This window comes from Sciurus carolinensis, chromosome 3 (genome assembly GCF_902686445.1).
Source record: "Sciurus carolinensis chromosome 3, mSciCar1.2, whole genome shotgun sequence".
Lineage (NCBI taxonomy): Eukaryota > Metazoa > Chordata > Mammalia > Rodentia > Sciuridae > Sciurus > Sciurus carolinensis.
In genome coordinates, this window is record NC_062215.1 from 13,585,033 (window position 1) to 13,611,980 (window position 26,948).

Below are 26,948 nucleotides of genomic sequence, written 5' to 3' on the forward strand. Positions count from 1 at the left end.
ATTTTGTCACTTTGAAAGTGCACTGGGGAAAGAAATGCCAGCTGCCCAGCATTTTCAGATAAGCAGAAAGGAGAGTGAAACATCCTGAAGAACAGAAAATGTTCCTATTGTATGTTGCTCCATTTTGTCATTTTTAGGGTAGGACATGTGACTTCTGGGACTGGAACTGAGAGGCCACACCCACAGTGAAGTTGAGTGAAAAGGAGTTAAAGATACTGAGTATGGTTCTTGGTGTGATGTCCTCTTCTGGAGCTTGGTTTCAACCATGGTTGGCCTGGATATTTGGAGCTTTTAAAAACTTCCAGGATCCCAGAGGCTGGGGAGGCTGAGGCAGGAGGATCACAAGTTGAAAGCCAGCCTCAGCAAGTTAGCGAGACCCTGTCTCAAAGTGAAAAGGGCTGGGGATGTAGCTCAGTGGTTAAGCACCCCTGGGTTAAATACACAGTACCTAAAAAAAAAAAAAAACTTCCAGGAAGCCACACATGGTGGCACACATTTGTAATCCCAACAACTCTGGAGGCTGAGGCAGAAGAATCACAGATTTGAGGCCAGCTTTAGTAATTTAGTGAGGCCCAAAGCAACTTAGAGAGAACCTGTCTAAAAATAAAAAAGGAGCTGGGATGTGGCTCAGTGGTTAAGCTTCCCTGGGGTTAATTCTGAACTGGGAAAAAAAGTTTCTGGGTGATGTCCAGCTGCCTGTGAGATCTGCTATTCTAGGACCTCCAGTAGAGGTGAGCACCTCCAGGGTTAGTAGAGGCAGGTGACACGTAATTGTCCACATCCAGCAATCCTGCTAATTAGGCAGAAAGCAGGGACAGAAACAACACACCCTAGGAAACATTTGACCAAGCTAAAAAAGACATTAGCTCCATGTAACCCTTAGAGCCAGAATGGAAAGTGAGACTCCAGCACTCCCTTTCCCTGCTGCTGTGGAAGGGTGGGTCAGCACTGAACCTTAAAGACTGCCAGCCACCCCAGGGAGCATTTGCCAAGGTGATGTGGAACATTCGCAGGAACAGGCCGTTTCTGCATTCTGCTCACAACTGGTTCTCTTCCTAACTCCCAGAGAAAAGTCCCATTAGGCACAAGTGGCTGCTTTCTTTTCTCAGCAGAAGGTGCTGATGTCATTAGTTGCTCTGGCGCCATGGCGGGAGGGGGATTCGTCAGAGGCAAACTGGGGGGCTGACCTCTTTGTCTCTGTCTCTGTGTGCTTTGTAGTACAAAATTGGACAGCTGTACATGATCAGCAAGCACAGCCACGAACAGAGCGACCGAGGAGAAGGAGTGGAGGTCGTCCAGAATGAGCCCTTCGAGGACCCTCACCATGGCAACGGGCAGTTCACTGAGAAACGGGTGTATCTCAACAGGTAAGTCATGGCAGTGGGTGATACACACAGGAGCCCCTTGCACCTGAGCCCACAGCACCATCGAGGTAAAGGGTGTGGATGTCTGGGAGAGAAAAGGTCACTTAGAGAGCCAGCCACTCTCATTGCAGCCAGCAGTCTCATTGCTTCCAAAAAAGACTCCACCCCCTTTGCATTCTGTGATATGGACCTCAGCTGCATTTTCATTAGAACTTACATCTTCCCTTTCCCTCCCTTTGGATGACACAAGATGAAATCTGACCTTAAGAATCAAACAACTGGGCTGGGGAGATAGCTCAGTCGTTAGAGTGCTTGCCTTGCAAGCACAAAGCCCTTGGTTCGATCCCCAGCACCGCAAAAAAAACCAAAACAAAACAAAAAAAAAGAATCAAACAACTTAGTCTTGTATCATTGTTTGTCATCAACTGTAGGAAAAGAGATGCCTATAAATTGTAGGGAAGAGCTGAGGGCGGCAGTGGTCTTGATTTAGGAAGATTTCTATTTACTGTCAAGGAGCTAATCAGGTGTCCACAAAGAGAAATGACAAAATGAACAGGCACCTGTGACCAGAGGGATAGTAATGGCAAAGGTGGCTTCTTCCACTTCTCATGAGAACCCAACCTCCCCAAATGGAAGCTGTCACTCTGCATTTGGAAGGGTAAAACTTCAAGAATCAGAAATGAGCCTTTTCTAATGCAAAAATATCATTTGTTTTGCAAAATGTATTCTTTACTCTTTTACTGTTGTCTTATCACTGGTGGCACGATTGATGATTAGGGCCTCTCTTGAGTTTTTTTCCCCACCCAATACCCGCATCCAGACATCCTTCACTTCTTTTCTAGGTCATGTGAAATACGTTGTATTGAAGTTACCTGTCAGCCCCAGTAAACCAGTCTGTTATTAGCTTTTCCATGACTGTCTTTATGCCCACCACGGCCTCTCCAGTTGACCTATTTGTGATTATTCAGAAGCATTTCCAACTAACTGACTGAACAGTACCCCCACTTTACTCACTGACCCTGCGAATATTCATTCATTCATTCTTGGTGCCTTGTATGTGTACATGTGATTCTCAGAGGAGCCATATTTGGATTTCACCATTCCATCATTGGCTTTACTCTCTGGCAGACTTACATAGGCCATTCTGCCTTGATGGGAGAATCTGGGTCCTGTCACCAGGGTGGGTGGAAGTTCCAGGCCAGGAAGTTCTTGGGCTGATATAACCAGTGCCTTTTAATCTGCCCAGGGATGCAGTAGCAGGGAATTCCTGAGTCATAATGAAATGCAAATGAGATCAATCCCATTCATTTATTAGAAGCTGTGAATTCCCAGGATTTGGAACCAGTTCAGCCTCCAGCCAGCTGTTGATTTACAAGGAGTCTCTGAGCTCTGGGTCTGGTCCGAAGAACACTTTCTTACAGAGACATATTTCTTAATATGAGCTTTGGCATTCTCAGTGTGGAGGGCGTGAAGCAAATATTGAACAGTTTTCCCCTTCGGGATCACCTCTATAGAGCAAGAAGAAGTGAGGGAGATGCAGGAAAATAGAAACTATGGAAAATTCCATTTCTTGGCAGGCGATTACATTCTCTTAAGTTATTGCCTGGGGAATGTTCTCTGTGCACCAAAATCAAGAAAAATTTTGGAAACTTTGTAACTTTTGCTGAAACAGAATAAGAAGTATCCAGCTGTCTCTGTCATTGTCTGTTTTCTCTATCAAAATATATGGTATTTATTTTAAAGGAGAGTCATAAACATCAGTAAGAGGGAAATTTGTTATAAATAGAATATGCGGGACTTCCAGTAATAGTAACTAAACAGATTAATGTAGACCCTCCCCCACTTCCTATGACAAACACAGGATGAAATATAACAATAAAGCTGAGCTCAAAACAAAGAAGGGGAAATCCTCAGGTAATAGAGAATAGGGGAGACTTGAACTACAGTGGGAGGCATACCAGTGAGTGATTAGAAAGCCATGGGACATCAGAATCCAGTGTAGGTCATGATGTCTGGGGCCAGGGGTGTCATCTCATAAGGGGGCAGGAAATGTGACCTCAGGACCACACAAATGGGGAGTTAGAACTGAGGATTGAGCATAAAAATGGTTTCTGACAGTCAAGAACTGAGAGGGGTTACTACCTAGAGATCCACATTGAAAGAACTACTAAAGGATGTACTTAAATAAGAGGAAACTGAATCCGGGACGCAAAGGGTTATCTAGAAGTAAGAATAAGCAAATAAACTGGTAAACATCTGAGCAAATCTGAATGAGTAGAGAATGTCTTTAAAATACTAACAGTGACAAATTGGGGGTGTACTTGTAAAATCTAAGCTATAGACAGTAATAACAGAAGATAAAAGGTAGTAATTATAGTAACAAGAACCCTCTAAGGTGCTAATAATGTTTAGGAATGGCAGAGAAATGTTTATTCTGGTTTTGTTAAGGCAAGTATACACTTTCAGAATGTAAAGGTAACTCTGAGGGACTAGTGAAGCAATAAATAACTTCTGAAAGAAAGCACAATGAATCCTTAGAATGTAGGGGAATGAAAAAGAGAAACCAGCTGTGGATGTAGCCCAGTGTTAGAACATTAGGCTTATAGGCATGTGCCCCTGGGTTCAATCTCCATCATCATAAAATAGAAAGAAAAAAGTATGCTAAACAGAAAATGTACATTTTGAGAAAGGGAGCAGGATCCTCTGAATTCTTGCAGTGCTGTTTCCAGTTGATGCCAAGGCCAAATAAATTCCTTTTAACACAGAGGATTAGTTGGTTAAATGATTTCATGTTAGTCTTTTGTTTATTATTTTATAATAATACAGCCTTCAGGAAGGAAAATGAAGAAGAGGGAGAGGGAATGGAGGGTGACTTCTGGGAAAATAATTGATAGTACCTACCATATGAACCTTGATAACAAAACCGAAAAATAATAGGACAAAAAGGAGATCTGTAGATGAATCTCAGCTAAGACCATAAACATGAAATTCCTGTGTAAAATATTAGCAAGTCAGAATAATAATAATAATAATAATAAATCATGACCCACTTAGATTTATCCCTGAAATTGATTTAACATTTAGCCAGGTGTGGTGGAGCATGCCTGTAATCCAAGTGTCTTGGGAGTCTGAAGCATGAGGATTACAAGTTCCAGGCCAACCTCAATAACTTAGCAAGGCCCTAAGCAACTTAGCAAGATCCTGTCTCAAAATAAAAAATAAAAAAGGGCTGGAATGAAAAAAGGGCAGTGGTTGAGTGCCCTAAGGTTTAATCCCAGGTACCAAAAATGAAAATAAAAAATTAATAAATTTACATTTAATAAATCTTTTCATGTATTTGTCCACAGTAGTCAGGAACAAAATAAGGATCCATGTTATCACGACTTCTTTCTAATGTGAAGTTCCTGTCCAGTGCAATAAAACAGAAAGGAAGAGCTAGGGATGTGGCTCAGGGGGTGCTCAGCATGTATAAGACCCTGGGTTTGATTTCCTAGCACCCTCCCACAAACAAAGCAATACAAAGATAAAGAGGAGTGGAAGAAACAAATTTCCAATTGCAGATACTATTGAGTAATGGAAATTTCAGACATCCCAGACAGCTGGTAGCATCAATATAGGAATTTAGCAAGATAAATCCATATACAAAAATCACCAGCATTATTATATAGCAGAAAGAGTAATTGCACAAATATAATTTTTACACATTTCATTTCTAAAGAAAAAGAAACTTAAAAGTACTCAGTAATCTATACGCTAAACAAAACCTTTTTGGAGAAAAAAATACAAAACATTTGTAGAGAATATTTTCAAAACGTGGTGAGGTATACCATGTTTATGGATTATAATTGCTTTATTATAAAAATAGCATTAATTTCCAAATCAGTCTATTAATTTAATATAAATCTGATTAAAATTTCAATAGGGTTTTTAATAAATAGAAGTAGAAAAAAATAATTTCAAATTTTTTAAGAACAATTTTGAAAAGTTGAGTAAGTAGAAAGAAGGGACTTGCTCTATCAGGTATTCTGACTTTTGTTAAAGTTATAGTAATGGAGGCAGCGGGTACTACAGCAGAGTTAAACAAAACAGCCCCCAAGTAGATCCAAGCCTTTATTAGTATCTGGTATTTAATAGAAATTAATAGAAAAGCAGTTATATTTTCAGTATCACACCATACAGAAAAATAAATTATAGATTGATTAGAGACCTAAATGTGAACAAAAAAGATAGGAAAAAAGCATAGGTTAATATTTACATTTTTTGAAAAACAAGGTAGGACTGATTAATTAAGACAAAGAAATGGACTCATTTACTCCATTAAAATTAAGAACTTCCGTATAGGAAAAAAATAAAAACCAATACTTAAAAAAAAAATTTTAAACATTTTGCATAGCAAAAAACACCAAAATTTAAATAACTATCTATAGACAAGGTACTGATATTTAAAATTTAAAAATACAAAGAAACAACCCTCCCCCTACAAAAACAAAAATATATCAATCAATTTTTTAAAAAAATAATTAACACACATACACACACACACACACCCAGTAACCCAGTCAAAAAATGGAAAGAGATTGAACACACAATTCAGAGAAGAGCAAACACAAATGGCCAATGTATATATGAAAAGTGCCCATCTAAATAAGAAGGTAGGAAAACGCAAATTGGAACTGCAGTAGCATCCCCTTTCACAACATACCAGATTGGCAAAAATGAATTCTAAAAATACTAGGGGTTGAAAAGGATGTAGTTTGAAATCGTGGACCATTTTTTATGAAGATGAGATTAAGTAGGGACAAGTATATGGTCTTTTCTTTGGATCCCAAAATACCAATTGTACAGGTACGGGATGAAGGATTTATAATCTTGTAATGGCATGTGTGAAAGAAGTATACTTCTTTTAGTTGACAATTTAATATTATTCTATTTTATGTGTATAAACACATACATAGTAATTTTTGTATGTATATATACATGTACACATGTGTATGTAATAAACATACAGCTACCAACATTATTATTCAGCTGCATCCAGCAAACAGAAGGATTTCTAAAGCCATATGTTTGATAACCTTGCCTAATTTTACACTAGTCAGGACATACCTGGAGATTTGTCTGTTCCTGGGTGGCACATTGAACATGAATATAGACACAGTGGTGAGTTGAAAGAACTCAGGGCATATGAACATTGACTGATGAAACCAAGGAGGCTTAACCTGGAAAGGACAGATGTGGAATGTATCATGGTACTTTGAGAATTGAATCTATTATACTGTAAGATTAATAGAACCAAGACCAGCGGGTGGGAATGCCAGCAGAGAGATTTAGGCTCCATTTATAGAAGACATTTTCAAACACACAAGTCATCTGAGGATGTGATTGGTGCCTTATAGTCAATTATGCTGTTGTGGGGTTACCCAGGCATGATTAGGACATTCATAGGGTGCCCTCACAGATTCAAACACCAAAAGAGGTGTTTAAACACAGTAGGTGGCTGGTTCAGTGGACAATCTGGAAGATCCTTCAGAACTCTCCTTTTCTACATTCAAAGTATTTATTAGACATTATCCTGCCTCTCAGCATAATGAGTAACCAAAGAGGCAGAAGAAAAAAGTATTTTTAGTTTCCTTTACACAAGTCTAAACTGGGTCCATCATTTTATTTATTTATTTATTTTTATTTATTTATTTTTTTATTGTAAACAAATGGGATACATGTTGTTTCTCTGTACATAGAGTAAAGGCATACCATTTGTGTAATCATAAATTTACATAGGGTAATGTTGGTTGATTCATTCTGTTATTTTTGCCCTTCCCCCCACCCCTCCCACCCTCTTTTCCCTCTATACAGTCTTTCCTTCCCCCATTCTTGCCCCCACTCCCTAACCCTAACTCTAACCCTAAAACTAACCCCTCCCACGCCCCATTACGTATCATCATCCACTTATCAGCGAGATCATTCTTCCTTTGGTTGGGTCCATCATTTTATAATCAGAAAGACTTTTGACTCATTTGGAAGAGAATAGGCATATGTTTTAGAACCAGGGAGATTGTGGTGTAGCAATAGGGAAAGAAAAATTAATATGTGGCAGAACCAAGAATTAATAAGATGAATTTTCATAGTCATAAAAGAAAACCAAACTTATTACTTGGAAGTCACAATCTAGTGCCTCCTCAAACTAGCTCCTGTCCTACATGCGAAGTCATTTGACTGCCATGTTGGCAAAACAACACTGTAATCATAATTCACTAAAGTTTTATTAAAACTTACAATGTACAACAAATCATGCAGGTTTTAGAGGGGAGCCCTTAATGATTTAGGCATGCTCCTTATCTTCTGATTGAGGTAGGGTCCAAGGCTGCTTGGTTTCCACATTCATGAGTCTACCTGTCCATCTTGTGAATGTCCACAGGGGAGCAGGTCCTAAAGAATGTTCTGGCAGTAGCTAAGATGTTCCCAGTACCCACTTAATAATTCACATTATTAAATATAATCTTCTCTGGACCTGAATTCATGAGCTGGTGAAGTGAATGGAATCTCTTCCTTACATCAATCTATGTGAGAAGTCAAATCACATTCAGAAACTGCTGTGTTACCCAAGGTAACTATTAGAGGCACTGGAAATATTCAAAGGCTGTGTAATCACGACCTACTCTCCAGTTAATGTGGAAAGAAGAAAATTGCACAAAGGGGAGTTAGATTCAACAATAATTATTATCACCAAGTAAAGCCCAAACATCTGTGTTTCAGTGAGTGGTTCTCTCTGGCTGGAGCATAAGTTACTTATGGCAATTAGTGGGAGACAAGCTGAAAAGGCAGAAATGGAGTCTGTCATATAAGCAGAAAGGGTATTTCACAGAATAATAGTAGGAACCCACAGAATGATCTGAAGGTGAAAAAAATGGGCAGGAATCAGCTGGCTCCAAAGGGCCAAGAGCACAATGATGACCATCATCTCCAAATAGAACCAGACTGCTTCCTTCTGCCACCTCTGCCACCTCCAGCCATCACTACCAGGGTTCTGTGGATGGACCACCAATTGCCCCCTTGTTCTTCCTATTCCTTGTTTCAAAATCTTAAATATAAGCATCCTGTGGGTTTCCAGACCTAGCCCTGAATACCAATGAGCAGGGAAAGGAACTTCCAGACTGTTTTACAAAGGTGCTGGACAATTTATATTTCTGCTAGCAATGCTTGAAGGATCCACTCTTCCCACATAGTAGTTGAAGCTGGCTATTGTGTGTCTCTTTGATCATAGCCATCCCATTGGGTGTGAAGTGGTATCTGGTGGTTGTTTTAATTTGTATTTCTCTAATCATGAATAATGCTGAGCATCTCTTGGTGTTATTTATTGACCATTTACATGTCTTCATTTGAGGTGTCCATTCAAATCCTTTGCCCATTTTTAAGTGGATCAAATGTCCCTTTAGAACACCATGCATCTTGCACATTTCCCAGGGACTCTGGAGTTGCTGCGCCCTCCAGCACTTCTCACAGCATCTGATCCACGATTGGGTTCACCATATGCTTTGGTGGTTGCCTAATATGTTTAGTATATTAGCACTAACACATTGTTCATTTACATGGACACGAATACTATAGTACATTTGATGGTTGTCCTTGGTCCTTTGATCCAGTTTAGTTGACCAAATAAGTGGTATTTCTTACCTTGTCTTTAAAACTTTTGGTTTCAATTGACATTCAGAAAAAATAGGCAAGACATTAATCAGATGTGGAATAGTAATTATAAATAAAACTGTCTCCAAGAAACACATGATGGTGGACTTTTCTTTTGTCACCTTTTATTTTCACTCCATCCATTGCACTTTTCTAGTCCCTTCCCACTGAGGCCCATGGGAGGAAGGAGAGGGGGGAATTGGAGAAAAGATGGAGCCTATTTTTAGACTTGTTTTTTACTCATGAGTATCATATCTCTTACCACCATGGCTCCTGGATTATTAGGCTGTGCTGGCAACTGCCAGTCAGGGAGCCTCTCCAACTTCTAATGGTGATCCTAACTAATGCCTTTATTGATTTGCACAGAGAGAATAGCATTCTCCCCGCTCTGTGACCTCACCTTCCATTGCACTCTCTTGGTCTCTGGTGGATTAGTAGGAGAAGATGAAGCTTCTGGAAGTCATGGATCCTTTTTTGGCAGGGCATGCAAAGTCACCAGCTGGTCCTTTTACCTAACAGTATAGTTGTGGAGCTTTGCTGCCATGGCTCTGTGCTAGCAGTACCATTTCCTCCTCCTATTCTACCAGCACATTCTACCAGATCTGCTGAGAAAATCATTGCCATTTCCCAGATTGTCCCCAGAGTCAGCTTAAGGCTTAGAGCTCATGTGGCTTTGGAAGAGCCTGCTACCCAGGTGGTGGAGATAGTGTCCTAGTCATAGATTCTGGCTTAATAGCTTGTTTCCATGCTGTTTTCAAAGAATCTTCATGGTCCTTTCCGACTTCTTGATATATAGAGACCATCTTCATTCTTTCAAAAAATATTCATGGAGCATCATTCTAGATGCTGGGGATGCTACAATAAACAGAACACAGGTCCTTGCCCTGGTGGGACTTGTACTTGTCGGTGGGAATGACCAAGAGTTCATTACAGCCATAACAGAGAAGAACATTCTAGGTTTTACAAAATTTCTATTACATATCATTAACATGTAAGGATATACATGTGAATGTGAGAGTGCTATGAAAAAGTTCTAGAGCATGTGAAGGGTTTCCTCCTTACATACCTTTCTGCCTAAGCTATTCTGTACTGTTACCATCTCAATACTTAAGAACATTCCAGAAGTTCTTCTAGTACCAGGCCCTCTTCTTCCTTCTGCTCCCTCAACTATTCTCACAGGAAGTTATAGAGATAGAAAGTTTTGGCCTAATTGGGGTCTTAGAGGGCATCCAGCTGAGCGTTTTTCCACCTTGGCTCTGCTGCACCCCTGAAAGATGATGTTGACATGAGCAACTGTTTCCTGGGAGCTCCCAGCCTGCTGACCATGTTACCCTAGTGCCATTCAAGCAGAGCCTTCAAAGAACCTGCACGACACAGGCCCCGTTTCCCCAAACCCAACCCAGAGTGTAAGTTGGTGGGGTCTGTGTCCAAGGTTTCTGGACAGTTCCTGTGGGTGCAGCAGCAGCAACTCCGCCTCCTGCAGGTGATAGCTCTGGTCCGGGAACTCTGCACATCTCCTAATTGCTATATAAACAATTATATTAAGAGTACAAGTGAAAGACCAGCCAGAACAACCATTTAGAAGAGTAAGTGAATGAATTAGAATAACTGAAGAAGAAAGACCTCAGAAATCACTGTTCGTACAACTGGATAGGGGCCATTGATTATTATCAAATCATTGTCAAATACCAATTTCAGCACAAAGAGGAAATGATAGGTCAGAATATTCCTCCTGGATCAGAGGGACAGGGTAGTGGGGTCCTATTTAAAATGAGCTCCTGTCATTTGGGCATAATCTCAGTGCAGAAAGATACAGGATTTAGGTGTCAGTTTAGGAGAAAATCTCAGGCCCATCTTTTCTGCTGGGAATGTTTAAGTTCCAGATTTCCAGTTAAGACTGTCACAGTTCTGACCCCTGTTGAGAAAATGAAATTAGATTCCATTTAGACCACATTTAGCCTAATGATGTTCACTACCTCCTGGATCAGGTCCCAAATGAGCGTATACTGCAATGTGAGATTAGATACCAGAGGAAACTGAGACGATCTGGATCGTAAAGCAACAGAAGCTTCTAATGGACTATTATGCTTCATTTCCAGAAGCTCTGTGAAGCAGCTGAACACTTTGAACTTTAGGCCAGTTCAGAACCCACCTTGCCCAGGCCTTTTTATCTGGTCAGTTGTGATACAGGAAATCTTGGGACTACATGAGTTGAGAGATGATGTACCAAGTTCCTCAACCTTCTGTCTGTTGAATTTGGGGACCAGATAGCCATTTGTTATGGAGGGAGACAAAAATACCCACTATTGAGAACCAGTCCTCTAGGGTAACTAAGTGTCCCGATTTGCCTGGGGCTGAGTGATTTTCTGGCATATGGGAATTTCAGTGCTAAAACCAGGAAAGTCCCAGGTAAACCAGGATGAGTTGGCCACCTGGCTGGATTATGTTTCTTTCATACTAAAGAAAGTAAGAAAACCAACATTTTGAAGTCTGAGAGGCATTGACAAAGACATCTTTGGGGGAATATGAAACAGTTGAATATCATGTCACAGTAGCATGTTTTCAGATTTTAGAAAAGCTTTAGAATTTAAATGTCTCTAAATCCTGAGTGTTGGAGAGATGTCCCATTGGGAAATTTGATCCTGGCCTGAGCATGGACTAAGGACTTGATTCAAACTCACTGTCTTTCTAGAAGAGAAGCTTTTGTTTGACACCTTGTAGTGAGTTTGAATGACAGGCTTTTTCTTAGAATTGTAGGCTGTGTGACAATGTACATCATGAAAGTGACAGCAACAGTGGGGACTAATTTAATTCCATTTTCCCTTGCAGGTCCTGATAAATCACTGCTACAGGGAAAAATAAGTTTTACTTTCTCAGACATAAATGATTCAAATAATGATGTGTTCTGGGGAAAGGGAAACTGAAAGGAGGTCTGTTAGTGGGTTTAGAAATACTGAAATAGCATTGTGTTAGTCAGCTTTCTGTCAGTATAACAAAATACCTGAGAAAATGTACTTATAAAGAGATCAGGTTTATTTTGGCTCACACTGTTAAAAGTCCCAGTTCATGACTGGGCAGATCAATTGCTTTTAGGCCTTTGTTGGAGGTTTCATGTAACAATGGGGGAAAGGGGAGCACATGGCAGACTGAACTGCTCACCTCATGGCCAGGAAGCAAAAGAGGAAGAGGAGAGGGCTGGGGTCCCCCAGTCCCTTTTAAAATGCCTGTCCCTAATGATCTAAGGACCCCACATTCTAAAGGTCCCACCACATCCCAGTAGCACCACTCTGGGGACCAAGCCTTTAACACATAGCTCCTCTGTCACATAACATCCAGACTATAGCAAGCACATCACAGAACTTGTTGCAAAGAAGTAGGCCCAACCTGCTGCACTTGACCCAGTAAATGTCTTATACCAAATATACAAAATTGTAGCAGCCATCTTGGCTAGATGCTAGTTTTTTTTTAGGGCATCTCATTGGAAAAGGTGGTTGACAGTAGTGCTGCCTATCCTGCATGAGTTGTGGTTGCACAGCTAAAATGAAGTTTCTAGATTCCGGAGTTATAACTGTTTACAAATGGAAAACTGCCAATGGTTTCATCTTCCTTCCAGAAAATGATTTTTACTTAGGAATATGGTTCTGCTTGGAGGCTTTTTAAATACTAGAGGGAATGAATTGTGGAGATAGAGGGTACCTGGGCTCCAGAGTGCTGCATAGGAGTGCTGCATTTGAGGAGGTGTGCAGCAGAGATGGAACCTCTCCACACAAGAGGATTTTGGGAGGTGGGATTTGGGCTTGAAAGAGATGTATGTATGTTGTCTAAGCTAAACAATGCCTTGCTTACTTTGAGAAGAATTTCCAACCCCGTTTCACTCCATTAAAAGCGTAAGAGCATATGCACCCAAGACTCAAATCCATGTCTTCCTACATTATTCATTGACGCATCGCTCTGGGGTGTGGGTACAAACAGGAAGGACCCCAGGGGAAGTTTTGTTCAAGACCATTTCCTGCAAGCAAGCCTGTGGGATTTTCCCACTCGATGTCAACCTCAGTTGCCCTCCAAAGTCACTGATGGAATCAGTCATCAGCAAAAGCTATAAAAACCCCTGCCAGGGAGCAGCCAATCCTTTGAGAAGCGTGAGTGTGAGATAAATGAGCAGTTACTGTGGAGATGATTTTATAGGAGTGAGAAATTCTGCATTACAGCAGCAAGAAGTATCAGGTGAATTTTAAAGCAGCTTCAGCTATCTCTTGCAGCCCACCCGAGAGCCAGGGCCGTCGACTGACACTCACCCATCTGTTTCAACCCTTGATAAACAGCCCAGAGCTTTGAGATAGGTCCGGCCAACCATTGAAAATACATATTTGTCTTTTCAAAAGCTGGGCCTGGCTACTGTCAGAAATAAGAGAAACAATTTGAGAAGACACACAAGGTACACAGTATTTGACAGTCCCTGGTTGTCATTTAGGTTTCACATCTGAGAGGGGTTTGGGATTTGGGGTCTACTGGTTTGATGTCTTCCCTTTCCTGGTTTTATCAGCTTGGAATTCAGAACTGCTTCTTGATGTTCTTTACTGCCAACATGCAGCCCTCAGGGCTGAGTGTCTACGTCATCTCCCTAGGTTTGGTCCACTGAGAGATGTTAGCATCCCAGACATAGCTGTAGGCGCCAGAACAGGAAAGAAGCAGAACAGTGGCCTCTGGGAAGACAGAAAAATCCTGGTATATTGCTGTGGGGGAAGGGGGGTAGAATCATGTAGGTGTACTTTAAAGATTTGATTGCCTTACGTATTCCTGAAATATTATAAGGGATATTCAAGGAATTCTTTGGGCCTGTGCTATGCTGTAGGGCTTGCCTCTGAGGGAAAACACAACAGAAGTTAATTAGTGTTGGGTTTACAAAAGACCTTAGGACCTGTGCCTTTTGAGAATGTGTTTTTGCAAATGACGGTCCAGGCCCTTACTCCAGAGGAATGGCTCTGTTGCTGGATAAATTTCCTAGTGCTGACACAACAAATTGCCACAAACCAAGTGGCTTACAACAATATAAATTTATCCTCTCAGAGTTCTGGGGACCAGAAGTCTGAAATCAAGGTGATGGAAGTTTCGGATCCTTCAGGCACTCTGCAGGGCATCTGTCCCATGCCTTCTGCTGGCTTCTGGTGTCTGCAGCAGTCCTCGACATTCCTTGGGCCATAGCTGCACCTCTCTGCTTTCTGCTGCCATCTTCACATGGCCTTCCCCTCTGGTGACTGAGTCTCAAATTTCCCTCTTCCTTTCCTGTATGGATGCTTCTCATGGGAGTTAGAGCTCAACCCAAATGCAAAATTACTTCATCTTGAGATCCTTAATTGCCTCTGCAAAGACCCCACTTTCGTATGAGATCATGGTCACAGTATGAGTTTACTTGACATTTTGAGGGACACCATTCAACCCACTGTAGCCATCAAGGGACCACGTTTTGTTTCTCTTCATGTCTCCAAGTTTCTTCTCTCTACTACTTTCATCCATTTTTGAAAGGTCACACATACAGGTTGCTAGGTTGAAGGTGGTCGCTAAGATTTGCCTGTTTCCCCCATCTTGGGCTTAAACATCCCCTTATACCACTTCATCCACACTATCCCTAAGAGACCAAGGCCGGTTGACTGGTTTCTCCAAACATGTCACCTCCCAGACTCTAAATTCTCCAGTTAAAGAGGCCAGGCTTACAGCCCTCAGAGCCTTCCTCCCCCAAATGAGGCTAGAGCCTCCTGCCTTTATGCATTTTGAGAGGATGTGAATATGCACTGAAAATGCTCAACTGTAGGAAAGACTGCAGGGATGGGGAAGTGATCGACATAAAGAGAAGAGATACCTCAGGATCCCTGTATTTCTCTAGCAATTTATCCAGAAAGATGCGGTAACATGTCTAATTTTTATCTTTTTTTTTTTTTTCTTTTCTCAGCAAACTGCCAAGTTGGGCTAGAGCTGTTGTCCCCAAAATATTTTATGTGACAGAGAAGGCTTGGAACTACTATCCCTACACAATTACAGGTAAGGCCTTAGCACAACCAGTGTGCCACACATAGCAAATGCCAGGACACAGTAGTAGTGGAATTTCACTGAGTTAGAAATGATAATCCATACAGGACTGGCAGAGGATGGGGTTCATCTAAGCCATTTCATCTTCCTCCCAGGAGTGACTGTAATGAACAACTATGGAAAAGGGAGGTGAAGACTTAGTGACATCTCTAGAGGTTTTATTACCTTTATTTCTCCCTATGATTCATCTGTGAAGTGGTTTATTTCGGCTTGTTTGAATTACAGCCCCACCCCAGTTGATTATAATTTGTGTAAAGATTTCTGTTGAGTCTCTCTGCTCCAGATGCCTTCCTTTTGTTATTGGAAAATATGAAAATCTTTAAGATCACCTTCCCTCTAAAGCAATGCTCATAAATTTTCTGCACTGAATACTATATCAGAAACTGTGGTCACAAAATTTAGGTTTGGTTCCTGCACTTGAACACACTAAAATCCAGGATCCTGCTTGCACATGCTCATAGCAAGCTCTTTATATTGGTTATAAAAGCTACTTTTCCACTTAAAAGATTTGCTTTGTGGTTAATGAAATGCTTTACTGGAATTATTAGTCTTTAATTCTGCTTGTAGAATGCCAACTCTTGGGTTTTTAATTAGCCACAAACCTATAGGCTAATTGAATCTCGTTTTCTTGTCCTTATCTGCCCAGCCACAGAGCTATTAAAAGAATTTCAGAGCAAATATGGAGACATTAGTATTTATGAAAATCTAATTTTTGAAAGGTTTCTTTACTACATTTTTAATAATTATAGCTCATTTTTTAACAATTATAATTATAACTCAATATTTGTTAATTCTGTGGGTGTATATTACATATAAGTATGGTCTAAATCATCCTTATCTCTTTTTTTTTTTCCTTTTTCTCCAAATGAACATCTTGAATCAGAATACACAGTAAGTATCATTAAATTTTTTAAAATATCCTATGATCAGTGGAGTAATTGGAACATTCCTTATATTTGTCTTATCAATATGAGTTTTTTAAAAAAGGAATAATTCAAAATCAGGAATATTTAAACTATTACATAGTTATATGTAATGCAACAATTTGAATGTTCTCATTTGTTCAAGAATGTAAGTGTTAATTTGAAGTACCTGGATAGTCACTTTATATAATTAACTTTGCTTATAATTTTCAAATAACTGCTTTATTGGTGATACATTCACTATCATAGAAGAACAGTTTCTAGCAATGTGATATAAAGGGATTTGGGGAATTGTTGGAAGGTGTAGCTTTTATGTTGGAGAACTTTGAAACTGGAAAGATACATGTGCGAACAATTATCCTCAAAGATCTGAAGTGGACAGTCTCTGTGGCTTGATAAATATCTTCCTGCCCTAAGGCTCTCGAGTCATTACTTACACTAAAAGAGAAAGAGAGAGACCCCATATTATTGTGTTGTGGTATGTTCATTTGGATCATTTTCTCTAGTGCTGCATGATCAAGCTAGCATAACAAGAAAATGGTTAATTGAATTGTGATAAAAGATTTTTTTTTTAATTTCAATCAAAACAACCCAAGGAAAGAGAGAAGGTAAAAGAAATGGAGGGAAGTGATTCATCATGCCTTTGGTGTGAGCATAGTGCCTGGCACATAGTAGGTGCTCAATAAATCATTATGGACTGACAGAGTGAATGCGTGAATGAATGATAGATGCACAGGTACAGAGGACTATCAGGTACTTTGGAGTCAACTAGGCCTGGGTGTCCTCTGGCTCTGCCACTTACTGTCTGGACGTCCTCAGCAAGTGGCCCCTAGTGAGTTGAACTCATGCCGACCATTGCTACATTCTCTCCTATCCTCTGCGGAGTTAAAAAACAAATATACAAATACTATCAAAGTTTTTCACACATTTAAATTTATTTCATCCAAAGTACTATTGGTAATTATATCCCCTTATACTTAAGTATTAAAATCTTCTCTTTTATGAAATGATAGTAATATATATAGCATTTTTTGCCCAATGTCCCTAACTTCAAAAAAAGTAGCAATTTTTTAGTAAAATACAAATTTTCAATTTTAGAAATTAGGGGACCACTGTTCTCTGTTCCTGTTTTTTCTAAAATTGGGAAAATCCTTCCTTTCTAGAGCGATTAACAGAGGCTTCAGTGACCTGACCTAAGGGTTGGAAAATATTTTTTGTCGAGGGTCATATTGTAAATAATTTCTGCTTTGTGGGCCTTACAGTTCCTATCACAGCAGAAGCAGCCATTGACAGCGTGTAAACCACTTGGCATGGTCTGCGTGTAAACTCACCCAGGCATTGGGCCAACTTTGGTCCTCAGGCAAGTTGGCCAGCCCCAGATCTAAGGCAGGGAAGGCTGTCAGTGCACTCTCTGTGGCCACAGGCAGCTTGATGCTTCCCTACACCAGCATCCCCAGATCTGCTGCTTGTTGCCATTGCACAGTCGTCAAGAGACAGACTTTGGAATGGGTTGAATCCTGCCTCCAGTGCCCATTAGGGGCTGTGTAGATCACCTTCCTTTAAGCCTCCATTTCCTCACTTGTACATGAGAAAATGTAATAACTAAAGGGGATGTAAAGTTACATTACATAATTCTTTGAAAACCTAGCCTAGTGCTTGATGCATGGTAAATATTCAACACACGCCATCCTTAAAAATGGAAGCTCTACGGGAGTGTACATGGTGTTAGTTTTTTGTCACTGTGACCAAAATACCTTGTAAGAATATATTATATAAAGGTCTGAGGTTCTGGAAACAGATTGAATACATGTCACTGAATAGTGCCATCCCTACAGGGCCACCCAGTCCCAAGGCAGTACTCTGGGCCAGCTCCATTACTATAAACCTTGGTCACGTTTGAGGACTTCCCAGGGACTTGTGGCCTTTACTTCTGTCTAACTTCTGCCCCAGGGTATTCCTGTACCTCCAGTAAGACTTCCATTTCTTTATTATTATTTTGCAGTACTCGGGATTGAACCCAGGGCCTCACACATGCTAGCAAGTGTTTTACCACTGAGCTACATCCTCAGCCCTACTTACTTTATTTTGAGATGGTATTTCACTAAGTTGCTGAGCCTGACCTCAAACTTGTGATCCTCCTGCTTCAGCCTTTCCAGTAGCTGGAAGTACAGGCATGTGCCATGGGGTCCAGATAATTAGACTTTAAAGATACATAAAATTTTTTATTCCTTTGGAGAAAATTTGGGATCAAAACATACAAAGAGGAAGTTAGTTCCAGTTGTACTATCTCATACTCTCTTTTCTATTGACTCAAAATATTACCTGGCCTCTTTTATCTGCTTTCTCATTATTCTGCCCCTATTTTTACAAACTCTTTCCCAGTTCAATGCTCTGTGTATTTAAGTCTGAGGTTAGCCATCATTTATTAAGTACCCATGATATGTAGAACATCATGGCATCATTGAGGAAAGTCTTCCTGCCCTTTGGGGTCATAATCTGGACATTCCAGTCAAAGCCTGGGCATCATCAGCAAGTCCTGGGGTTTATGGGAGCCAAGAGGGGGACTCAGCTGGGAGCAGGCTGGCAGAAGACCTGTCCACTGGGCTGGACAAACTCCAGACTGAGCTGCCAGCAGAGGTCCTGACTGGAGGGCAGAAGAGTAGTTCTGGGGAATCCTACCAGACAAGCAGGGGCAATGTGAAAGCAAGGCCCTGGGCTCTGGACTGGGACTTTGGGTTTCAGGCACAGGGCTCTGGTCCCCAGGGCCAGAGCCAGGCAAGGGCAGAACGCAGCAGTATTAGGCTTGTTATCTAATCAAGTGGTGCTTGGAGAGTTAGTAAGCAGAAATACAAAATGTCGGTGGAACTGCAAATTAATATAACCACTCTGGAAAGTAGTATGGTGATTCCTCAAAAAAACTACAAATGGAACCATTTGACCCGGTTATCCCACTCCTCAGTTTATACCAAAGTAGTTAAAATCAAAGTACTGCAGTGACACACCATATTAGTAGCTCAATTCACAATAGCTAAGCTATGGATCAACCTAGGTGCCCTTCAACAGATGAATGGATAAAGTGTGGTATATATACACAGTGGAATATTACTCAGCCATAAAGAAGAATGACTTTATGACATTGACCAGTAGATTAATGGACCTGGAGAATATAATGCTAAGTGAAATAAACCAGTGCCCAAAAGCCAAAAGTTGAATGCTCTCTCTCTGAAAGTTAATCCAAAATAAGGGGTAGGGGAAGAATAGAAGTTCAGTGGGTTAGACAATGGGGAATAGAGGGAAGAAAGGAGGATAGGAAAAGAAAAGACACTGTAATGAATCTGACATATATCCTATGTACATATATGAATACACCACAGTGAGTCTTATATCACAAGACTGGGATTCTAATTAGAATAAAGTATAGTCCAAGCTTGTATAAATATATCAAAATGGCTGCTACTATTATGTATAACAAAAAGAACAAATAAAAATTTTAAAAGTAGAAAACATTTAGTTAAATTTAAATTTTCAGATGAACATTTTTCAGCGTAAGTATGTCCCAAATATTGCATAGGACATGGTTACACTAAAAGACTATTGTCTTATATTGTATCTGGCAACCCTATGGGTAAGAGGCAGCCGTGTGGCAGAACTGGTCTTAGAGACCCAACTATGGCAATCATGTTATGAGAACAGGGGATTCCAGTGGGCCAAGGGAAGAGGAGGGACAGGAATTATATAGGCCAGGAAACAGTCCTGCAGTTGGCATGCACAGTAAGTCAAATGCCCTGTGGGAACAATTAGGAGGGACCTCCTACCTACATTACCATTGGTTCAGGAAATGGACTTAGTGGGGCAGAGTTGGGGAAGTTAAATAGGATCAGATGAACTATCAGTGTTTCAAGGAAGACCAGTGCCACATGTCAGTGTTATGGTTGAAGCACAGAGAGATATAAAAAGGAGAGAAGTGCCATCCAGTGAAATATGGTAAGGTTCCTAGGAGTAGGAGGCATTTCAGCTGACCTGAGGGACAGTGAAGCCCCCCTGCAAACTCCTGCTGTCCTTTGTCACCTTGGGCTGAGCAAAGTACTGTAGACTGAAGACTTAAACAGGAGACATTTATTTCCCACAGTTGTGGAGGCTGGAAGTCCCAAATCAAGGTGCAGGTTGATTCGTTCCTGGCAAGGAATCTCTGTTCTCACATGGTGAGGAGAGAAAGCAAGCTTTTGGTTTCTTCTTTTAAGGGTACTAATCCCCTTAGGAGGACTCCACCCTCATGACCTCATCTGAACCTCACTAGCTCCCCCAGGCTCCCTCTCTGGACACTGTCACACTGGGGGTTAGGGCCTCATCATATAATGACAGTTCAGTCCATAGCATGCCCACTCCAGCCTAGGGGACAGGTGCTGGATCCTGGCCACCTGGAGGACAGATCGTTGTGCTTGGATTGTCAGGTCAAGGTCTGGATTCAGTTCTCCTTAGGGACTCCACTTTGTTGCTGACTAGTTTGCTTTTATTTTCCAGCCCAAATATAGGACAGCTTTTCTTTCCAACTCCCCAGTGACTAGGGATCTGGATTTTTCTCTCTGCCCCAGGTTTACTCCTTTAGGCTTACAGTGCACATTTTGAAGCTGCCACCCCCTGACTCAGACTCAGCCATGTTCTCACACTCTCTGCCCACAAGAGCTTGGGCTAAAGAGCCTACCCTGTGCTCTGAGTGCAGGTCTATGCCCAGGATTTATGACAGATCCTTTCAATGGCCTTCATCTTCCTTCCTGTTTTGAGTGCATTTTAATTGAGCTCTTTATCCCTCAATCCTTTAATCCTAAGTTCCTCTTTTTGATGTCTTTCTCAATCTCCTTATTTCCTGCTCTCCACCCAAAAGAAAACTTCTCCAATGCCAGATTCCCAAGTAGGGTCACTGTGCCCTCCCTTTCTCAGACAGGCAGCCCCAGGGCTCTGAAACTCTTGATCAGTGTCTCTTCCAGAACAGTACCTGGGATAACTAGGTCTGTATGACCATCCCGCCTGTTACTTAGACCTGGTACTAACCCCATTTGTGACAAAACCCAGGCAAGAGAACTTTGTACTTAGGGTCATCTAGGACCTTGACATTATCCTCATCATCAATGCAGAAAAACTTTTTCATTACTGTGAATGGTTGTGTGTGTTTAGAATTCTGTGGAAATGCCATTTGGCCAGGAAGTGGAAAAAATATCTTTAACCTGATTATGGGAAAAATCTTAATTATACAGTAAACAAAGAACAACACAACGACAAGTTTTCCAGAAGGCTGATGTTTAACCAGTTTGTCAAAATGTGCAGGCTCTTCTGAAGTTTCAAAAGGCACAAAGCAAGATGCCTAAGGAGATTGACTACCTTCCAAAATAATTGACTTTGTTTTTTACTAGAGCTAAAATAATAATAATAATAATATTAAAAATCTTCCCTTGAAGATGAACATAACTCAGTGGCATCAATTTGGCCTTAATAGTAATAAAGGAGAAAGGATTTTTTTTTCTCTTTTGTAGGAATTTGAAGACCTCAGTTATAGTGAGTTGATAACAGTATATATATATGTGTATAAATACATTACTGCCATGACCACACACCTCTCCATCACTATATTCTTTATTAAGAATCCATAGAACCCAGCAGATCAGGAGGCTGAGGCAGGAGGATTGAGAGTTCAAAGCCAGCCTCAGCAAAAGCAAGGCACTAAGCAACTCAGGGAGACCCTGTCTCTAAATTAAAAAAAAAAAAAAAAAAAAATAGGGCTAGGGATGTGGTCCGGTGGCCAAGTGCCCCTGAGTTCAATTCCTGTTTTTTGTTTGTTTGTTTCTTTGTTTTTTAAAAAGAATCCATGGAAGGTGTTGTGGTGCACGCCTGTAATCCCAGCAGTTTGGTAGGCTGAGGCAAGAGGATTGTGAATTCAAAGCTAGTCTCACCAAATTAATGAGGCCCTAAGCAACTCAGGGAGACCCTGTCTCTAAAGAAAATATTTTTTAAAGGGGGGCTAGGAATGTGACTCAGTGGTAAGCACCCCTGAGGATTCAATCCCTGGTACCAAAAAAAAAAAATAAAATAAAATAAAGAATCCATAGAAGAGGCGAGGACAAATGGAATGCACCTTTCTATTAGTTAAAACAGTGACTATTCCACAGGGAGAAAAGGCCATGAGGGACAGTCCACTGTTACCTACCATTTTTATTATTTAGATTGAAGAGGTAGGAAAAAAAGTTGGAAGAGACCCGAGTGCGGGGGTGAAATGACTTTAATGAGAGCCTCAAACAGTATTGAGCCACCGTGAGAGATGCAGTGTTGAGGGCTGGTTTAGACAAGCTCGGGGAAGACAGCAGAAGCTGTTCACAGTTGAGAATCTGTCATCAGTCACCCAACATAAACTCAGGTTATCTTCCCAGGAGTGGCAATAGGGAGATTGGGTTATTTTTCAGGAAGTAACTAACTGTCTTGGGTGGAAATTTCACTCACAATCTGGACCTTATCAGCTTCCGCAGTAATCCAGTAGCAGATGGGTACCCTGATATAGACTGATGACCTCCGTTCTTTTTCGGCCCTCTCACTCTTCTTAAGCCTCCTCTCCCAACCTTCCACCCAAAGAGGAATAGTAGCTACTAAACTACATTAACTAGGAAATCAGGGACATGTCCAGAGAAGAATACATTTATCATCCCAGACTAATTAGAGAACCATTTGACCATCTCCAAGCGTCCCTTCTGTGGGGCATGTAGACACAAGGTAGCTGATTAGGAGATAACTTTCATCTCCATCACAACTAGCCTTCATATCCAATGTTGTACATAATTTTTTAGACAAGGGAAAGTTTCCGTTCCTAAGGAACAGAGCCATGTAAGCAGGGACATGTTAGGGAACCGTCCTCCAGTTGAGGGCGCTGATGAGCAAGGAAGCAATAGACACAGACCTGAAGAGGACCCTCGTGGAAAAGATGGTGGAGACATAAGTCATAGACGGGTGTCCTGATTAGTAAGTCAAATGACCCAGTTCAGAAATCCTCAGGGTTCTAGAGAATTTGAATGGAAGTAATCTAGAACCATTTATAACTACCATTTAAGATGGTACACAGCCAATTAAGTAAGGGAAGGAACATAGAGAATCAACAGATTTTATTATTCCAGGGCTTCTTCAAGCCTTTACTAGTCTAATGTACATTCTGGATCTCCAAAGGGAGCTGTGGTGTGCAATACCTCCCACACTTATTTATCCATGGATTTTGAGTAAATATGCATAGACTTTGCAAAATCAGTCTTTTAAAATGTAGGAGAGGGCCAGGGGTATAGCTTAGTTGGTAGAGTGCTTGCCTCACATGCACAAGGCCCTACGTTTGATCCCCAGCACTACTAAAACAAATAGTAAAATAGTGGGGAAGTTCCATAAACTTCTCTTTCAGTAAATACTATTCTTTTTTAAATTTTAGTTATATGTTGCCTGAAGGTTGTAATTGTTCAAATACCAAAGCTTTTTGAAGAATGCCCAATAGTAATGAAAATGTTTTTTGTTTTAGAATCAGGTGACACAGAACCTGTAAGTTCCTTTTCATTCCTAGTCAATTCTGTTAAGCCACACAGCAAAGGCAGCAGTATGCTGGGATGTGGGGATTTGATGCATTCAGTGACGTTCCTGTGTCAGTCAGTGTTCTGTCACTGTAACAGATTACCTGGGGTGATTAACTTTTAAGAGAGGAGGTTTATTTTGGCTCACAGTTTTGGAGGTTTCAGTCCATGATGATTGGTCCTGTCACTAGACCCATGGTGAGACAGCACATCGTGGCTGGAGTACATGGGGGCTGAGGGAACCTGCTAACCCGATGGCCAGGATATGAAAGAGGGAGGAAGAAACCTGGAGCCCACTCTCTCCTTGGGGGGCACTCCACCCTCCAATGAGCTAGGGTCCTCTCACTAGGCCTCCCCAAAAGTCCTAGTACCTCCCAATAGACCCACCTTGGGGACCAATCGTTTTAACATGTGGACCTGCAAAACAGCTTATTCACAGATGTTCTAGGGCCCGTGTGTGGACCTTGAGCTTGTCTCCACATCTTAGCAACCCAGCAAATTAACACATGGTGCAGCAGGAGCTTGGGACAGCCAGTTTGTGTGTTCAGTTTACCCCACTTCCATTGTGCTGGCTGCTCCCAAGCACTTCTTTGTTCTTCAGAGAAAACTAATCCAGCCATTTTGAGGGGAGAGAATAGAAGATGTGCTTCTTTAACATAACATTGCAAAATTGCCATTCAGGATGACATTGCATAGAAAAGAAAATTTTTGTAGGGATGTTCAATAGAAGGTTGTACTAGGAAATTCTCCTTTTCTTTGTTGTTTATTTTCTACTTACTCTACTAGAAAATTTGATTTCTTTCCCAAAATTTACTAATACCTATGGAGTTGTGTTCAATTCAAGTTGGTGAGATCATAATGACACAATTGGAAAGATTTTGCAGGGAAGATTTCTTTCTGTTAAAAAAATATATATATACAAGCCCAGTGCAGTGGCAACATGCCTGTAATCCCAGCAGCTTGGGAGACTGAGGCAGGAGGATCACAAGTTCAAAGTCGGCCTTAGCAACTTAGTGAGTCTCTAAGCAACTTAGCAAGACCCTGTCTCAGAATAAAAATTAAAAAGGGCTGGGGAAGTGGTTAAGCATCTGGGTTCAATCCCTGGTACCAATAAAATAAAATACAAATGACTGTTGTTAAACTAAAATAGAGCATTTCAGTGATTAAATAAAGCAAATGTAAAATTGCCCCCGTATCTGTTGGCCTTTGTAATCACTAAGATACTCTGAATTTCATGATAGTATATAACTTTGCTATCCGGATAAGTGTTGCTGAAACAATGTAACTATGTTTTCACTTCCAATTGTAACAACAACAGATTTGCGCAGCTGATTAAAAGGAGTGATTCTTGGCCTGGGGTTGTGGCTCAGTGGCAGAGCGCTTGCCTAGCATGTGTCAGACACTGGCTTTGATCCTTAGTACTACATTAAAAAAAATGAATTAAATAAAGTTACAAAAAGGGGAGGTAATGCTTGCAGGTTTTAGCTGAGAAACCTTGTCATTTGAAAGTTTCCTACCTGGCCATATACTGTCTATATCTGGGGAGTCACACGTACTCATTCCCATCCTGTTATTTATGTGCAGTTCACTCACATTTGATATGGTCAGCCTGTCTCTCTACATCTGTGCCTTGCCTTTATTGAGCTTAGCCATCAGTATTCATGAACATCCTCTGTTTATTTCTGCCTCAACAAGTCCAGCCCTAGATTGTAGGAGACTGTATTTTGTGTGCCTGCTCAGTTTTCCTAGAAGTGCCAGTAGCAGACCATCGTCCATTCAGAAAATATGCTTTCATTCATGTATTCCGCCCTGTCTCTCTCCCGGCCTTGCTTCTCCAGTGAGTTGTTGTTGACTCAGCATGTCAGAGGACAGGACGAGGCTCCATCAATGGCTGAACTAATGAATGCACAGAAGTCTCCACGTGGGGCTCGGGCTGTTGGGAAACATGGAGAGGCCGAGCTGCCTCTCCTTGCTGTGGGCTGAGAGGCAGCAGCTGTTTTCCGGCTGTTTCAGTGCTCTGCCTGCCACACACTCCCTTCCTCTCACCCTCCTCCACTTCTCCTTTGGATCCCACTATTCTTCTTGGCCACAGTCTTCTTCCTATATAGCATATATTTGGGGAGTTACTCTGATTCATCCTCATCTCCCTTATTTACATGCAATTCCTTGCCTCCCTCTCCTCTTTGCTTTAAAATTCTTAACTTTTTTCTCCACTTACTTCCTCTCCTCAATTTCTGGAACTGCCTTCTTTGCATTTTTTTTCCCAAACTACACTGCCACTCATCCTATCTGTGGATAAAATCACACAAAACCAGACCAGCATAAGGACCCAAAAAAATTTCCCCCCCTTATTTCCTTTTCATCTTTGCCTGAATAATGACTGAGATTATTAGCAAATGGGCAACAGGCAGACACACCTTCTTGAAATCGATGTGTATATTAAAGATGTTCCATACACACAACAGGAGTTTAAATTTTGCCTTCTAAGTATGGGCAACATTTCTGTGGATGCAGGATAAAAATTTCCTGATTAAGATGAAGAAAGTGGAAAGTTACTTTCAGATCTAAATAACAGCCTGGCACAATGGCACATACTTGTAATCCCAACTATTCAGGAGTCTGAGGCAGGAGGATCACAAGTTCAAAGCCAGTCTGGGCAACTTAGCAAGACCCTCAGCAACTTAGTGAGACCCTGTCTCAAAATAAAAAGGGTTGGGGATGTAGTTCATTAATAGAGCATCTGAGTTCAATCTCCAGGTTCTTCTGTCCCTCTACTCCCCATCCCAAAAGACTGAGATACCAAAGAAACAAAACCAAAATAGATCTAGGTACAAATTATCCTGTCACACTCATTCATCACCAGTCTCCTATTTTACAAGGAAGAGTGACCTTTCTCACTTACTTTCTAGTAGTAACTCCAGCCCCAGCATCCAAGAAACCCTAAACTCTTTCCACCTGATCTCACTAGCTTTGTGGAACATTTTGGTGTGAGTCCCCTGTTGGTGAAAGGTAGGAACATTTTCAAATCCAATTTTAGTAATGATTCCATCTCAAGTTGAAGTTCCCCATAGGGTCTTGGAGGATATTTAACATGATAATGTGGACTATAGTGCCAGAGAGCCAAGTCATCTTCAGGAGAACTCCACCGGAAAGAAGGTAGAATCCGTGTGGAGTTTCTTTTTTTTTTTTTTTTTTTGCGGTACTGGGGACCAAACCCAGGGCCTTGTGCTTGCAAGGCAAGCACTCTACCAACTGAGCCATATCCCCAGCCCTTGTGTGGAGTTTCATGTTCGCTGACAGCAACATGT

At 41.1% G+C, this 26,948-nt stretch overlaps 1 protein-coding gene across 3 annotated transcripts in view; it reads left to right on the plus strand.

Annotated features, from left to right (window-relative positions):
- Pitpnc1 (phosphatidylinositol transfer protein cytoplasmic 1) overlaps positions 1-26,948 on the plus strand; it is a 246,357-nt gene that overhangs the window by 119,229 nt on the left and 100,180 nt on the right. For all 3 annotated transcript variants that reach the window (XM_047544876.1, XM_047544878.1, XM_047544877.1), the window contains exons 2-4: positions 1,219-1,367; positions 14,992-15,080; positions 16,012-16,019. In XM_047544876.1, coding sequence (XP_047400832.1) covers positions 1,219-1,367; positions 14,992-15,080; positions 16,012-16,019 — 246 coding nt within the window. The remainder of the gene's footprint in view (positions 1-1,218; positions 1,368-14,991; positions 15,081-16,011; positions 16,020-26,948) is intronic.